Source organism: Protopterus annectens, chromosome 3.part1 (genome assembly GCF_019279795.1).
Source record: "Protopterus annectens isolate FY-2018-M chromosome 3.part1, PAN1.0, whole genome shotgun sequence".
NCBI lineage: Eukaryota > Metazoa > Chordata > Ceratodontiformes > Protopteridae > Protopterus > Protopterus annectens.
Genome location: NC_056732.1, coordinates 1,048,526,806 through 1,048,544,504, shown reverse-complemented (window position 1 = coordinate 1,048,544,504; position 17,699 = coordinate 1,048,526,806). Strand labels below are relative to the sequence as shown.

At 42.7% G+C, this 17,699-nt stretch overlaps 1 protein-coding gene across 1 annotated transcript in view; it reads right to left on the bottom strand.

Moving 5' to 3' along the window:
* Nucleotides 1-17,699, bottom strand: part of STPG2 (sperm tail PG-rich repeat containing 2) — a 3,054,419-nt gene that overhangs the window by 1,426,038 nt on the left and 1,610,682 nt on the right. The window contains exons 8-9 of the mRNA XM_044066272.1: nt 13,455-13,614; nt 12,549-12,712 (exon numbers count right to left, since the gene is read on the bottom strand). Coding sequence (XP_043922207.1) covers nt 12,549-12,712; nt 13,455-13,614 — 324 coding nt within the window. The remainder of the gene's footprint in view (nt 1-12,548; nt 12,713-13,454; nt 13,615-17,699) is intronic.

Sequence of the window (17,699 nt, the reverse complement as noted above, 5' to 3'; positions counted from 1 at the left end):
GAGCCGAAACAAGTGCCGGGGGTCCGGAGACCCTCAACAGGGCCCTCTCCACTACATCAAAAGCCGAAGGGGAGCCGACCTCGACCAAAGGATCCGACAATCGGCTCCCCCTCAGATCCGAAGAGTGGATCGGAGCCGGCGCCCGGCGCCAGATCCGGCGACAGTGCGCCCGACACAGACGGCGCCAAAGGAGCACTGATCCCCCCGGATCCGAGGCTCGGATCCAGGCTCCGAGAGGTCGGATCCGATGCACTCGAGGGCAGGGTCGGATCCGAAGTACAAAGTACTATCGGCGCCGACCCACCCCGCCCCGGAGCTGCTCGGCTCCAGCTGCTCCGAACCCGGATAGCGGGTCAGAGAAGGAGCAATCGGTTTGAAAAAGGGTGTTGAGCTCCCCCCCAGAGGGGGGGGAGGCAAGAGCACTCCCATCTGCATCTGGGCCTGGATGAACCTTCTCATCATCCGGTCCAGATCAGCATCCGAAAGGCTATACGTGGATCTCGACGAGGCTACCGAGGTAGGCCTGGAGTGCCTCCTCGATAGCCTCGACGGAGATCGGGTCTCCTCCTCCTCAGGTCCCGGTGAAAAACACACAGGAGACCGGAGCAGAGAAGGAGGAGACCGAGCCGACAATGGAGCCGACAACGGAGCCGGGGGAGAAGCCCGCTTGGCTGGCGGGGCCGAAACAGAGGTCTCGGCCCACCGCTTATGGTGCTTCTCCCTCCGGTCCCTTTTCTTAGCATCCCTCTCCTCTGAACCAGACACAGGAGGTTGAGTCCCAGGAGGAGGAGGGGGTGCCGCAGAGGGAATAACCGTAGGCACGGTTACTCCGGAAGGAGCGGAGGTCGGAGCCGAGTCCGGCGGTAAAAGGCCCGCCAAAACAAGCTTGGACCTCCACTCCTTCAATGCCCTGGGGTTGAACCCTGCACAAATGGAACATCCAGATGTGAGGTGTTCAACCCCAGGCATTGACACGAGTGTGGCCATCAGCTGGGGAAAGCTTATGGCCACACTCGGAGCATTTAGAAAATATAGACTTGGGTTGGTCTGCCATCCTAGTCTAAAAAAGTAGTTACCAAACTAAAGTAACTAAACAACCAATACACATACAGGCCCAACACACACACTCTACGCCAACAGCGAGGGGAGGGATAAAACTTTTAGATTAACTCTAAAAAGGAAAAATATCAAAGGGGAAACCTACACTTTCACACAAAAAATCAATAAAAACTTCAAAATTCTGAAATTTAACAGTAAAACTACCACTTAGCTTGAGAGCTTGAGAAACAAATCCAGTCACCATGCGCGGCAAACGAGATCTGAGGTCATGAGGGTAGAGCAGGGCATTATGGGTGAGGGGAGGAGCTGAGAGCTTGGATCCATAGCTGGAAAACCATGCCGGTTCGGATCTGATATCGGATCCATAACCCACAGGTTGCAGACAAATGAATCTCCTACTTCAAATCCACATTTTCCCTCCTCTTTTAGCCTTGGGATAAGGCCAAAAGGGAGTGGAAAATCGTGCCCCTACGGCAGTCAGAGTCTTACCCTCCTGTTCACAGCGGGTCAGTGTGTCCTTTACCTTGGGTCCAAACAGGGAGGACCCATCAAAGGGGGCATCGGCAAAGGAAGACTTAAAGGCCTCCGCGAAATGACACAGGCGGAGCCAGGCTTGTCTCCGTAGAGCAATGCCTGTAACCGCCGCTCTACTCGCCCCTTCGGCCACATAAGAAATGAGCCTCATGGACGAGTTTGAAATGGACGACAATGTAGCCATCTGAGAGCCAACCATCTGGGCCAGCTCCTCAGGCAGGTTACCCAAGAGGGTATCGGAAAGTTCTTTAATCAGATCCCTCTGAAATCTGGTAAAGTGCGTAAGGTAGTTCAAGGACCTTAATGTAAAGGCCGCTGAACTTAGGGTGCGCTTTCCGTACCGATCCATGCTCCTAGACTCCTTATTAGGAGGATGGACGGACATCAAAGCCTCTGCTACATCTTGCTGGGTAGCAGATGCCACCACCAAAGCATCTACAGCCACACCTTTAGTTAGAAACTCTTTTTCAGGGGGTGCCGAGAGGAACTTATTAGGATGAGCAGGCACCGGTTCCACAGAGTCTGGGTGTTCCCACGCCCTTCGACAGATCAAATCTAAGAGCTCGTCGAAGGGCAGAGACACCCAGGAGGTGGAGGGCTGAGCCCCGAAGGCCTTAAGGAACACCGACTCATCAGCAGAAGGGGGTTTGGACTGCCAGCCGCCTTGCTGCTTAAGGGCTTCCAGGATGTCTGCAAAGGAGACATCATCCGAGGACGACTTAGGGGACCCCTCTGCATCATCGAGATCAGTGTCTGATGTAAGAGACTCATCAGGGGAGTCAACGTGCTTCCTCTTGCACGATCTTTTCCTGGGGGTTCTTCTGAAGAAGCTTCAGAAGGACCTCCAGGAGGGGGGGAAACCCCAGTGGGGGTAACCTTAGGCCCCGGGGCTCTGCTGTCTAAGGACAGGGGGACTGCCAAAGACCCAGTCTCGGTATGCAGGGAAGGAGCTGGGGAGACCGTGGAGGTAGCCAAAGATGATTTGGCTAACGCACTCCTCATAGCCCTGAAGGCGGGACCACCAGAATCCTGGGAGGGTCCCACCTCCGTGGCCACGACGGTAGACAGCACTCCCGCAGCCGACGCACCGAGAGGAAGACTTGGGACCGAAAACATCAATCCCGGCATCCCCGGGGCCGACGGAAGAAGTCCACGTACCGAACTCCGACTCAAGAGCCGGAGTTGGAGTAAGGGTCGGCCCGACCCTAAAACCTCCACCGGTTCCACCAGCACTGGCTCCAACGGTGCCAAGGCTGTTGGAGGAGGAACTATAGTAGCAAGGTGGACCATCGGCTCCGAAGCCGAATGGGCTGGAGCCGAAACTAACTTTTGGAACACCGGAGACTGGAAGAGTCTTAGGAGCACCCTGTCGATGTCCGAATCAGACATCTTGGAGGATCTGGACGATACCGATCGGGTCCGAACCGATTTCTCCATTGGCTCCATAGGACTAGGGGACCGGCTCCGAATGGATTCTATAACTATCGGCTCCGAGGAAGAACTCAAGGCAATTTCCCTCGGTGCCGATGAGGACTTCGGCTCCGAAGGGGAAGAGTCTGAGCCGGCAACCCTCATCGGCTCCAATATCAGTGGAGCCGATGAAGGTGACCCGCCTCTCGATGCCCCAGTCCTCGGCTCCAAAACCAGAGGGGTCGAGACTGGAGGCATCGAGGCAGACCGTTCCGCCCTCGGCTCCGAAGTCCGTGGAGCCGATGGAGAAGTCTGCCTAGATTTTTTGGCAGTCGGTTCCGACTGACTGGTCGGCGCCGACGCTTTTTTCTTTTTTGAAGGAGAGGGAGAAGAAGATAAAGCCTCCTCGAAGGATGGCTTAATTAACCCCTTAAGGATTAATTTGTTTTTCCTCTCCTGGAGGACCCTTGATGAGAAGGCATGACACACGCTACATGATTCTTGTAGGTGTTTGGCACTTAAACAATAAATGCACGAGGAGTGGTCGTCCGTTATGGACATCTTATAACCACACCTCGTGCACTTTTTAAACCCGGAGGGTCTATGCTCTTTGGACATGTCTAATTTAGAGATAACACACCTGTCTAAAGAGAAAACACACCAAAACTAGCAGTTTAAGTACAAAAAATATAAAGTTTTTTTTTTTTTTTTTTTATGAAACAACAATACAGTTGTACAAAAAACAACACAGAAAGAGAGGGTCAAGACCCTCTAACTTAAACGGGTACTTGACATACAAATAAAACGCTAGAATAGCAAATAGCAACAGGGGAAAGCCCCTCTAACTAAAACGGGAAACCTTCCCTTGACGAAAAACACAAATTCCTCAACAAAACTGTTCAATACACACTCGTATCACAACAATAGCTGTTAAAACAGCTTTTGGGTTCAAAACAAGCAAATTCCTGACAGGAAAAGCCTAAATAAATTAGTACTTAGCCCAGCCAAGTTGAGACCACATCTTAGCTTGTAAGCGGCAAACGAGATCTGGGGGATTAGTGGTGGTGCATCCTGGGATAAGAAATAGCTCAGCCAATAAGAGGCCTCCCTCTATAGCATAGCGTGCCGAGTCGGAGCCGAGGGATCAGCTCAGAGCCCATCAGTACAGAATGTAGGCGAGATAGGATCACATAACATCAGATATTTGTTTTTGTACCATTTTGTCACCACTGCCTGGCTATCATCAGCTGCCTCCAAGCCAAGTGGCCCATTCTTGCTTCCATCACTTTGGGTGAAGTTTGGCTATGTGGGGCCATCATTTAGGCAGCCATCAGGGGCTGGCTGATATTTTTTTGTTATGCTATACTCCCCATGTGTGTGGTGTGTAATGTGTGTGTGTGCGTTGTCAACATTGAACTACCCTTCACTTCTGGAAGGGCTTAAAGTCAGCAGGACTGCCCTGCCAACCATCCCACAGGAGACACAGAGTGGTTGTTTCCCAATCTCCACCAAGGAAATCATTGCAAATGCACCCATAAGCATGCATCCCCCACAAAGAAAGGGTGTACCCATGCTGTTATTCAAACTTCGTCAGCCAGGCTGTAGTTGGACATATCTGTCTGCAATACTATTGCAGACATAATTCTGAACAAATATCAAAACCAATTATTTTGCAAATACAATGGCTGAAACAGAAAAGCCCCTTTAACCCCACTGAAAATCCTGAAAAACTGCAAGTGAGATTTGTGAATGTGGATGTGTGTAACCCACATATACCACATATACATTCTGTTGTGTACTAAGGAGGAAACTACAGTCTGTTTTAGCTGTAGAAACTGTTGTATAGGATGGTGAAAAGCACATGCCTTCACCTCAGTTTGATGGATCTTCAGTCACCCCACATTAATTTATAGTCAAATGAAGTTTTTCAGCATATAGGTAGGGTCCAGAGTACTGTCCAATTAATCTATAATCTCCTGTATGCATTGATGTACCACAACGCAGATAGCCTTACTCTTATGAGTCAAAAAGAACTACAGGATAAAACCTGAATGATTTACCACCTGTCACTGGTGAATGCATAGCAAAAAGCTATACGTGGATTATATGACCAGTCTGAAATGTTTTTCTTTCTTTATTTATTTGTTAACCAGCTAAGTGGACTGGTTAATTGACCCTCTTCAGTTGTGACTCAATCTCAGAAAGCAGCAGAACTCACAGACCAAACAGTGAGTATACATGTGCACATTTATACAGTAAGGTTCAAGTTCATATCAAAATGATTACAGTAATATAGGAATAAAAAAGTTAACCACAATCCATAGCACATTAATGGCAAACCCACTAATTATTAATAAGGGAATATTTATGTATATTTCTATATAATTTACACAATATTTACAGTTCAAGTACTGTTCAGCAGTTAGTCCCTCCTAATATAGTTTTCAAAAGAAGACATTCTGTACTTATAGAACAGCAAATATACCTGAGGATTATTAACTATTGAAACTAAAGCATTCAGATGCATTCTCTCTCTACAGAGATGCATGATCTAAGTTCAATTTGGTCTTTCTTGCAGGAAATATCACTCTTCTATCACCCAGCCAGGACATAGTAAAGCAACTGCTGCTTAACGAAATCTCCTTTGGATAGCTGGACATGTCCTTTACAAACTATTCCTGCATCTCTGTGCCCCATTTTCATTTGAATGACTGTTTCAGTACCTTCTGCAACCTTATCAGCTGTGAGGTTTGACATATGCTGTATAATGTTGGAAAAGTTGACCACCAAGAGGTTACCACAGTCTCCTTCATTTTCCATATCTAGTAAATGCCATCTGGTAGCAGATGGGCAAGGGAGTGTCCATAGGCTGAGAATTTAATGAGTTTGTGACTTTTGCTAGCCTCTGAACTGGGGTAATCAAACTTTTAAAAGTTTGAACACAATATGGTCGAGACCTTATGTTCGAACTCTTAAAAGTTCAAAAATCAAAAAAAAAAAACAGAAAAAAAAACTACCTGAAAGCTTAAGCAGGGGGGCAAGCCCCCCCCCTGCCCCCCACACCCCCCACTCTTTAAATATACCAACTCTAAGATCACACTACAGCGCAGACAGTGGAAAACTTCCATTGCTGCACTGTACGGAGATCTCTGTTGAAATGTTCGAACTTTTAAAAGTTCGATCATATGGTGTCGACCATATGATGTTCGAACTTTTAAAGGGTCGACAACATGATAGGAACCCTCTGAACAGTCACTGTGGTCCTTTTACTATGTGCCATACTTTTCCAAGTATAACACTAGTATCCCTTGCTGTTAGGAGTTTTGCCCTGTAACACAAATACCCATTAATATGCAGCTGAGGCTTGCCCTCTGACATGGAATTCATGGCATATATCCTGATAGTGCCTGGTGCTGTGTCTGCCTGTCCGCAAGATCTTGTTTCTCTGACTCCATTTCTACACTACGGTGTCCATGTTTTGATTAAATTGATACAGTACTATGTCTGCATTTGTGTATGTGTGCATGTGTGTGAATCTGTGTGTGTATGTGTATGTGTGTGTGTGTGTGTGTGTGTGTGTGTGTGTGTGTGTGTGTGTGTGTGTGTGTGTGTGTGTGTTTGTGTGCGTGTGTCTGTATTTGAGACAGAGAGAGATGCTTTATGATCTTTAGTCCTTCCCCACTCCCTGTCAAATTGTTCATTAAACTCTCCTTATCTGAGGTTTCTCACCTTTTTGCCATACCTGTGAGTGTTTTAGACTTTCACTATCTACTTCAAACCATTCTATTTCTTACCCACTTCTCAGAAATGACCTAATGTGAAATGAGTTACTGCAGATGCTTCTTCACTTAAATCAACTTATTTATATCAGGCTCACCCACAAGTGACTCAACTTCACATGCCGTATCTGTTAGTAACAGTACCTCAATCACAGATCTCAAAATTAATAGAAGCCAATGCAGATTCTGCAACAGATAAATGATGTAATCATATTGAAAAGCTCCCATCAAAGATAATGCTCTATAGTTCTACAGCCACGGAAGGAACTCAAGACTGAAATATGGAAACTTCATCTCAATCTAGTGAGACAAGTGCACTGATAACAATAACATCACCCCTGTTAAAAAAAAAAGGTTCTGGACTGAGGATATATTCCAAAGGATGCCATTAAGACACTTATGAAGACTGCAAAAAATGGTCCTAAAGTGTCTGCTAATCATTCAGAATAATACCATGGCCATACAGGCTTAACGCAAACTAGAACCTCTTTTCATCCTATATATCATTATGGGATAAAAGATGGAGTGATAGAGAGCATAAAATTGCAAGCAGTCAATGTTTCTGTCTTAGATGGACTGACCTTCAATCAGATATCATATATTCATATATTCCATGCAGACCTATAGGGAGATAGGTTAAGCCAAATAAACCAAATATTCCTTAAGAAAGAAGTACAATTCTGCCATCTATATACTACTGTTATATAATACGATCTGAACAACATCTACAAGTGAAACTATGTATATATACCATGAATAACAACATAGCCAGCATAAAGCTCTGTGGCACGTCACAGCCCATAAATGGTCCTAACATGTATTTATCTCACAGACAACCTTTTGACTGAGGCCCAAAAGGAAACCGGCAAACCAAAGGCTGCTTCAGTTAAACCACTTTAGGACAGGCACTTTATCAGACCGCCATGCTCAAAGTATCAGATGCTTCTGAGAAATCAAGGAAAACCAAGATGTAATAAAATATTTAATCTCTTGCAACTAGGTAACTAACTACCAAAATGATGACACTTCAAGTTTTAATACCATTTCTGAACTGGAATTAAAGGGGACAAAGAGGAGATGATTTCACAGAAAAATTTCAGACCAGATACAAAACACATTCTCTTATAAAATCACCAGTAAATGAACGTTACAGTTTATATGGTAATTTTCCATGTTATTTCACAGTCTGGAGGGTATGAAGTTCACTCCTTGAAATATGTTATACAACTAGTCTGTCATGCACCTAGGTGCATAACATATTTCAAGGAGTGAACTTCACAGCATTCCCACTGCAAAGTTTCTGCTTGGTTTGTTTTGACCCAGTATGGGTTGCATACTGGGTTTTCTGAGACTTTGAGGGATACCACAGATTTTTCTTTTTGCAATTTTCCATGTTGTCAGTCAAGAGAAGCCTTTTTAAGAATAAATGCAACAACAGCCTTCTTTAAAATGAAATGAAAACTATCTATCCTTAGACAATAACAAATAACCTGAAAATTCACTTGAACAAGATGTTAAAGCAAAACAGAATAAATTTATATGGACCAGGACACAATACTATGGCCAACTTCTTGACCTCTAAAGAGTTGAAAGAATATAATGTAGCCCAACTCTAATCAGGAGACGTGTACAAAGTCATTACAGTTGTGTCCACTGCAGGACATCTGGAGAGTTTCAGACATAATTTGGACAGACTTACTGTTGAATAATTGAGCATATGATTCTCACTTAGTCTTAAATGGTTTTTTTTTGGTTCATAATAAGGCTGAGCCGCATAGTTTAGCTGCAATCCATAAAAATGTAGCTGCTAGGTATTCCACCACAGAAACCTCTCTGAGTGAGCACACTTGATATTGCAAGTATTTCTGACACTGTGCTGGATTATGGCTATCCTCAAGACCCTTATGTCTCCAGTGGTGCCACATCCTTCACAAAAGTCATGATCATGTCTGCACTGAAGTACCCTGTTTCAAACTGGCAATGCATCACACATTGCAGATAAATTTAGATCATTAGTGATGGCCATATGTAAGTTGCCAGAAAATCTCAGGGTTATCTGCTCTTTAATCCTGAAGGGGATGCTGCAATACAAGTATTAGGTCATTGCAAGACATTCTTTGCAATGTTTAGGTACTGGAACACATCAAAAATTGGTCAACTAACTGGAGGAGAGGGAAGGTATAACTACAAGAAAGACCAGACCAGGTGTTGGTCAGACCAGAAAACTGGATCCATCCAGTTTGAGGTGACTGCACACAGACTAAAAATCTGAACAGAGCTAAATCCCTCTATAAACAGGAGGAACTGTCAGATTAAACAGAATGGAACAGAGCTAAATCCCTCCATAATCAGGAGGGGCTGTCAGATGAAAGCCTGTAGAATCATCAGTGACCCAGATGCTTAAGCCACCTGTATCTAAGCCATCTGAATAACTCAAGACTGCGGCATGGGGAATTCCCTGAAGTATCACAGAAACCCCTACAGAATTGGAGAAGATAGTCAACCAAAGCCTAACTGCAATTTGTGCCCTACTGCCAAGATGTATATAAACTAATTGGTTAAATCTTGTTTAATTCCAGCCCACAGGATTGTATTCTTCTGGTGTCTTCTAGATACATTCATTAAAACAACTTTTCTTCTACAGGAAAAGGTAGATCTATATCTACAGCTATTCATGAGTTTTTTCACTCAGTCAATTACTTCAGCAAACGAATTCCGCAGAATATCGAATGTATGATACTCATGACTCTACATGAAACAAAATTCAATGGTACATAAAATATGTACAGTCCTGACCTACAATGATCTGATACATAAACAAACAAGGGGAGGGGGTCCGGATCTTACTCCTCGGTGCAATTTTGCCACGGTAGTCTGGGATATACCAATTCAGCAGAATGTCACCCATTCTCTCAGAGCAAAACTTATAGCAGACAATCTGAACTGTATCAGGTCAGACCCCCGTTAATGAAAATTGGACCTGGGGGTCCTCCTCAAATAGATAGATCTGTTTACTTCCATTCACAAGAAAAAAAAACAGCCAAAGAAATTCAGCCCAGAATTTCTTGTAAGCATGCATGGAAAATGTGTGTCTTTTCATTCCCTTTCCACTGATTTCTTTTGGAAATTAGCTAAGTGCAATTACTACAAGCTTCCTCAGAGGAATTTCTACTCCCACAAGTCAGGGTTTTTTTTTGACACACCCAGCTTGAAACAACTTCAACAGACTGCCTGAATTGCCTGAATTATACCATTTCAATAACTTTCATGCACCTAATTTCTGAAGACAAGCAACAGGTATCAAAAAAGGCAAAGAAACCTGGTACAATAAAATCATATATTTGTAAATGGAAAAGAATTTCTAGTTGGTGCCAGACTATGAACCAGGACATGTTAAGTAAGTATGCCTCCCATTCTAGAATATTTCTGTGAGTTATCATCCTCCGGCCTTTCCTACTCCTTTAATAAGTTTAACCTTTTGGTCATTTCAGCATGTCTGCCCATGGATCCCCCCCTTTTAATGCAGTCTCATGTTAAGTAATTTTTGACAGGGGTTCTAAATATCTGTTCACCTATTAATGAAGTGGCTCCCACTTGGGATATTAATTTTGTTTTGGAAAAATTAATACAGGCTCCATTTCAACTAACTCATCAGGCTGATATTATGTTCTTAATATAGAAAACACTATTGTCTATTTCCCTGACTTCAGCAAAAAAGAATATTTGAGTTGCAAGTTCTTATGGTGGATCTCATTTTGACAAAGATGGGTTTCTTTCAGAACAAATTCTTCATTTATAACTAAAGTAGTATTCAGTTTTGCTTTGAGCCAAACTATATAGTTCCCTTTTGTCATACCCTGGATGCACACAGATAACTCGGATATTATTTTGAAAGAATTAAAACTTTCAGAAATTGTAATTAGATGTTCATTTCATTTGAAAGAAAGAAAAAAAAAGACAGCCAGTGTCAAAGCAGACAATTTCTAAATGGTTGTCTTGTGCTATTTGTTATTGTTATTCCCAAAATCATAAGGTCCGTTTCATGCAGTGTCAAAATTTATTCTACCAGAGCCTTGGTTTCTTCAGTGGCATTTCAGAAAAAAGTGTTGCACAGGTAGCAACTTGGTCCTCTGCACATACTATTACAAAACAATAAAAAATAGTTTAATTTTTTTAAGTCTAGAGCAGGCATTGCTGGAGTAATTTTCCAAGGAGTCCTGGACCCTCACTCTTCCTCTGCCATTCTACCTATATAGCTTAGGCTACTACAGCAGTGTTCTAATGAAGGACATAGTACAGTTGTGTAAGTAAACTTATCATAATAGTAGATGTTCAGATAGATCATTGCTGCAGTAGCCAATCCCTCTCCCCAACCATATTCCCTTATATTTTTGTGATTTGGTTTGCCAGGGTGAGAACACTTATATTTGTATAGCTAGCATAAAACTGTTAGAGTACTAGAAATCCAGTGATGTCTAATTAGTATTTTGCAACGTTTTTATGTAGCAACATCAAAAGGAAGCATGTGAAAGCAGATAAGCAAACTACCTGTGAAAACTGTGGTATTAGCTATTCCCATTTTATTGTTAGACAGGGAAGCATACAATAAGTGGGTCACTTAGTTTTTGCCTGCTTTCACATTCTGTGCCTCAATGTACAATTGGCAATTAAGACTATCAGTTGAATACTGCCATTATATAAATTAAGGAAAATTTTCATCTAGCTGGTATATACATCTGATACCCACTGTCTTTTTTTCTCTAAGCAACAGTACATTGCATCAGACTGCATTGCTTCTTATTATACAATTACTGGATGTAAACTACTGAACTTAAGGAACCAGTTTCAGTCATTGCCCGGGTTATAGCACATAAAACAGTATATGTTATTTTACTCACACTAACATCATATGAGTGCATCACTATCCTCTTTATAAGAAATTAATGGATTCTCCACATAATAAAAGAAAATTATTGATCATATTAAGGCAGCTGCGGTGGTGCAGAGGTTAGCGTTGCCACCTCACAGCAAGAGGTTCTCCAGTTTGAACCTTGGCTGGGGTGCCTTCTGTGCAGAGTCTACATATCCTCCCTGTGGTTGTGTGGGTTTCCTTCGGGTGCTCCGGTTTCCTCCCACATCCCAAAGATATGCTGTAGGTAAATTGGACACTCTAAATTGGTCCTAGGCACGTGTGTGTGCATGTGTGTGTGTGTGTGTGTGTGTGTGTGTGTGTGTGTGTGTGTGTGTGTGTGTGTGTGTGTGTGTGTGTGTGTGTGTGTGTGTGTGTGTGTGTGTGTGTGTGTGTGTGTGTGTGTGTGTGTGTGTGTGTGTGTGTGTGTGTGTGTGTCATCTGTGGAAGGCTGGGTACCAGGCTGGCAATTCAACACCATAAAAACTCCACTGCCAATCATGAGTAGACAGGTGATCCTCTGTGGAAAAGCCAGAAGAAGACTGATCACATTAATAACAGCATTCCCCTGCGAGTCCACCCTTTAAGATATTAGACAATTTCATGCTCAACTAACTGCCCCCAAATAGAGATATTATATAGGTTAATTTACTTTCCAAAGCACTACTCTTATACATTGAAATAAAAATGCCTTGGCTTTCCTTCCATTATTTGTGTATATGCTTTTGGAACAAATGTACAATATGTTTGGTGTGCTCTATTGTGCTGTATTAAAAAGCTAAGTATTTAGACAGAGTTTGCAAAATTTTGAGTAAAAACAGGAATAAGTATTGAAACTACATAAACATTCCAAATACCTGGTAATCAGCTGGTCCAGGATTTCCTTCAGTTTGCTGCTTACTAAAGGACTGTAGACGCTGAGCTCCTGAGCCAAAGGCCCCTTTTCTGGTGCTTTCCAGGTAAGCTTTCTTCCAGCTTTCTTGAGCAATACCATAGTTGAAGATGTTGTAAGCTCCTGGACCTATATAAAGGTCATTCATATAGTAATCAGAGAACTAAAGTCTAGGCTCATAACCAGTGAACATGTTCATGCTACTACAGTAATTTAGAAGTATTACATTATATCCTCACCAGAATGCAACTGTCTGTACCTACCTTACATAAAATTCTTAACTAGCTGTCTTCCATTTCATTCAAGCTATGTAGCTAAACAACCATGTCTGGACTTACATGTACATTACTGAACAATATATGAGCACTTACGAGATTAACAACAAGCTATTTTAATGTATATTCTGATTAAACTCTTGCTTCCTTTATAATCCATGGAAATTGTGCCATGATGTGTTAAATTAATGCAGCAAGAATTTAACCATGAAGTATTCTAATAAAATTAATGAAATCTGAATTAACAGAGGGTTAGATTTCATGCCTTTTGTGAGTATTGCTCTAAAATGTTTTTTTTTTTTGTGAGCAAATGAAGATGTTACAGTTTTTATTATAAAATAATTGACATAGATTTGAAGATTTAAAATGCATGTATTCAATTAATTGCATCCTGAATTAGGGCAACATTTCTACTTTTTGCACTAATACATATTTCTCAGACCATATGTAATTAATGTATAATGCTGAGTATAAGTTTCATCTTAGTTCCTTGTCTATTATTGCACTTTTAGGTTAACCGCTAACTTTGTAACATACTAATCTTTTTAAGCCAAAAGAACGCAATATTTATAGAAGTTACTAGGTTATTTGCAAACCTGGTGTTCTTTGAAGCCTGGAGTCTGCACTGAATCGAACAGAAGACTGGCCAAAAGGGGTCTTTTTCAGCCCAGATGTTTTCCGCAAACTCTGTAGGGCTGTCCGTGGATCATTATATGAGCCAGGAGCAGGAGTGATTGCTTTTACAGGTGCAAATCTCTGATGAGAGAGACAGAAGAAGTGGGTTATTACAGTCTTCAGGAAATCTAGCAGTCGCATGGCCAATTTTTTCACCTTAAACAATTAAAATCAATTTATGTTCCAATGAAGGTTTAAGAAAAGAATAAAAAGTAAGTCTATTTCAACAAGTAACAAATCATTTGAAATTCAGCATTATGCACTACACACAGCTGTATGTCCTGCATTAAATTATTAGCAGCAGAGGTAGTTGTTTATTTAGCAAAAGCCATAGATACTGCACCATTCCTATTAACAGGAATCACACAAAGCAACATTTAATAAGATTTGAAAGGTTGGCATTTCCCATGATAAGAAATGCTTTTCTGTTGATATTAGTACTACGTCTCAGTCATTACGATTCAGTGACCAAAAACTCCTGTCTGTCCACAAACCTCTCATATCTGCTGGGCATTGTCTGTACTCATACCATGTTGCTAAGGCCTGGAACTCCTTATCGCTGTCCATCAGTTCAATACCCTCCCTCCCATCCTTTAAAACCATTCTGAAATTCTTCCTAGCCAAAAAACTGTTGCTGTTCTTGCTCAACACCAGGATAAACTATATCTCAAAATGTGAAGAAATACCTATTCATGCCTTGCATCTCCTTATTCTCCCTTCTTTGTTCTCTTCCTTACTTCTATCAATTTCTGTCCTCTGTCTTTCTCTCTAAATATATCATAAGCCTGCTTTTCTCTCACATTATATTGCAATTCCTCTTTATATTATACTAAGTTACCTTTAATTTCTCTATAAACTGGTTAAAATATCTCTGACTATTAAATCATTGTCATATAAAAAGAAGTCATGTAGCTACCATAACGTTCCATGTTAGTTGTCCTTCATCTCCCCTTCCTTCTTGCTGGATGGGTTCGGAGCCGATCCTCGGCTCTGACTCAGCCACTTACTATAGCTCGAAAGCTCTTTACTGGCTCGAGGCTACCCCTTATCCCAGAATGCCCAGCGTCAGCTACCCAGATCTCGTTTGAAAGAGCTCACACTAGACATAATATTTAGAAGATAATCCATTAATAAACTTGGATATACAGTTAGTTGTCATGGTTTGCTTGGGAAGCAACTAATAACAAAACAAATTAGCCAGTGAAACCATAGAGAAACTCCTCTCAATCCTCGGGGAAGGGGGAAGGAGGGAGGGAAGCAAGAAGGAAGGCGAGATGAAGGACAACTGACATGGAACGTTATGGTAGGTACATAACTTCTTTATGTTAAGTTGTCCAGTCTCACCTTCATTCTTGCCGGATGGGACAGCATCCCTAGCACCTCAATCCTGGGTGGCTCATTGGAACAGATTCTTCAGAACCGTGGAACCAAAGGAAGCCCTGCCCCGGGAGACCACATCTACTTTGTAATGAGCAATGAATGTAAGAGGATCTGCCCAGGTAGCTGCTACACAAATTGAATCTATGGACAATCTAGACTGAAATGCTACCGAAGTAGCTACTGACCTGTTTGAATGACCTTTGGGTTTTGTTGGAAGATCTTTTTGTCACAAATGGTAGGTATGGACTATGGTGTCTGATAACCATTTTGACAATGTTACTTTAGAATCTGGAAGGCCTTGTTTGTTGTTAGCAAATGAAAGGAACAACTGATCTGATTTTCTCATCTCTTTAGTTCTATGGAGATAGAAACGCAGTTGTCTATGCACATCCAGTTGGTTTAATCTGTATTCTGCATTGTTGGAATGATTAGGAAAAAAGACAGGAAGTTCAATGGATTGATTCAAATTGAGTTCTTAACAAACTTTAGGTAGAAAAGATGGGTTGGTTCTCAGAGAAACTCTGTCTTTGTGAAAAACTAGGTATGGAGGGCAAACACATAGTGCATGAGGTTCTGAAACACGTCTGGCAGAAGTAATAGCAACTAAGAAAAGAGTTTTCCAAGAGAGAAATTTCAAGGAACATGATGCTGCTGGTTCAAATGGTGGCAGTATCAAGGACGCCAGAACCAAACTGAGATCCCAAGGCTTAAGGGGCTCTTTCACTAGGGGTCTAAGTAGAGATGTACCTCTCATGAAGGCCTTACAGAGTTTGTGAGACATTATGCTAGAGTTAGAAACTCCGGCATGAAAATTTGAAATGGCAGCTAATTGTACTCTGATGGTAGCAGCCGCTGCACCAGAATGAAACAGTTCTGCTATAAAATCCAAAATCTCATGTACAGGAGCTGTAAAAGGATCTAAATTCCTGGATTCTGCCCAGTAAGAGAACCTTTTCTATTTGCTAGCATAGACTTTCCTTGTATTTGTCTTATGGGAGGAAACAATAATATCACACACTGCTCGGGAAATATTGGGGAGCCTGGCTAGGACTGGAAGTGGAGTATCCAAGCTGAGAGCTTGAGAGATTGGAGGGATTGGTGTAGCCCACCTGACTGATGAATCAAGAGGTCTGGTACTGGGTCCAGAATCCAAGGCTGGGCTAGAAGGTGAGGGTGAAGGAATGTAAACTAAATTTATCGAGGCCAATAGGGGGTAATGAGGAACATTTTGCAACCCAATGATTTTGCTTTCTGAATGACTTTTGGAATTAGGGGAAAGGGGGGAATAAAGGAATCCCTGAGGCCAGTCATGGACTAGAGCGTCCCTGGGTGTCTGACCTGGAGGAGGAATAAGGAAGAAGTAGCTGCTGCATTTGTTGTTGAGGGGAGAGGCAAAGAGATCACAGCAAGGCTGGCCCCATTTCCGGAAAATAAGATCCACAATTTCCTGTTTCAAAGATCACTCATGAGGCATGAGGATAGCCCTGCTGAGCCTGTCCGCTATTATGTTGGATGTCCCAGGGATACGCATTGCTGTCAGAAAATGTTGGGAGGAAATCACCCATTGCCACAGTCTGAGGGCCTCTCGGCACAAGGGGTAAGACCTGGTTCCACCCTGTTTGTTGATGTACCAAACCACTGACATACTGTCCATCTGTATTGCAATAGTCCCAGCAGGGAGAGCGTCTTGAACAGCTTGAAATGCTAAGAGCAACCACTCTCATCTCCAGGATGTTGATGTGCAAGTGGTACTCGTGAGGTTGCCAAGTGCCTTGGACTGTCTTGCCTAGATAATGCCCCCCCACCCTATCAGGGAAGCGTCCGTGGTCACTGTGGCAACCGGATGGGGTTCCATGAAATGTCTGCCCTAAGTAACTAGTGGGGAGACCATCCACCAGGAAAGGTGTCTTTTGCAAGATTCCATAATTAGCATCATGTGAGATATGGGTAATTCCTGGAAGGACCATTGTGTGAAAAGAAGCCACTGAAGGATTCTCATGTGAAAGCGTGCTAAGGGAACTAGAAGAATGGCTGCTGCCATGGACCCTAGAGCTTGAAGAACATATTTCACTTAAATTCTTTTGCTCCTTAGGAGAAGTGACACCTGTTTCTGAATAATGGAAACTCTTTCCTGAGGCAATTTTACAATCATTTTTCTTGTGTTTAGCTCTGCTCCTATGTATGTAATAGTTTGACAGTGCAACAAGGCAGATTTTTCAAAGTTTATTGTGATGCCTAGTTGAGCACAGGATTGTATGGTGTAATCTTGTGCCTCTATAAGCTGTTGTCTGGTGGTAGCAGTGAGGAGCCAGTCCAAATAAGGAAACACCTGGAATCCTAGATGTCTCAGGTGAGCCATGACTACTGTCATGCATTTGGTGAACATCCTGAGGGCTGTGGTGAGGCCAAGGGGCAGAGCTCTGAATTGGTAATGACTGGCCCCTAGCCGGAAGTGTAGAAATCTCCTGGACCATCTGTCCATTTTTATATGAGAGTACGTGTCCTGAAGATCTATGGAGCACATCCAATTGTCCTGACCCAGAAAGGGGAGAATGGACTGCAGTGTTAACATCTGGAACTTTTCTTTTTGTACAGATTTGTTTAACCTGCTGAGATCCAGAATTTGTTTCCAGTCCCCTGTCTTTTTGCGCACTAAAAAGAATCTTGAAGTAAGTTCTGGATCCTACTTGGTCTGCGGGGACTTCCTTGAGGGCTCTTTTTTCTAGCAGTCTTGAAACTTCTGTGACTGCCTGATCCCTTAGATTGGGTGGAACATCTGGGATAGG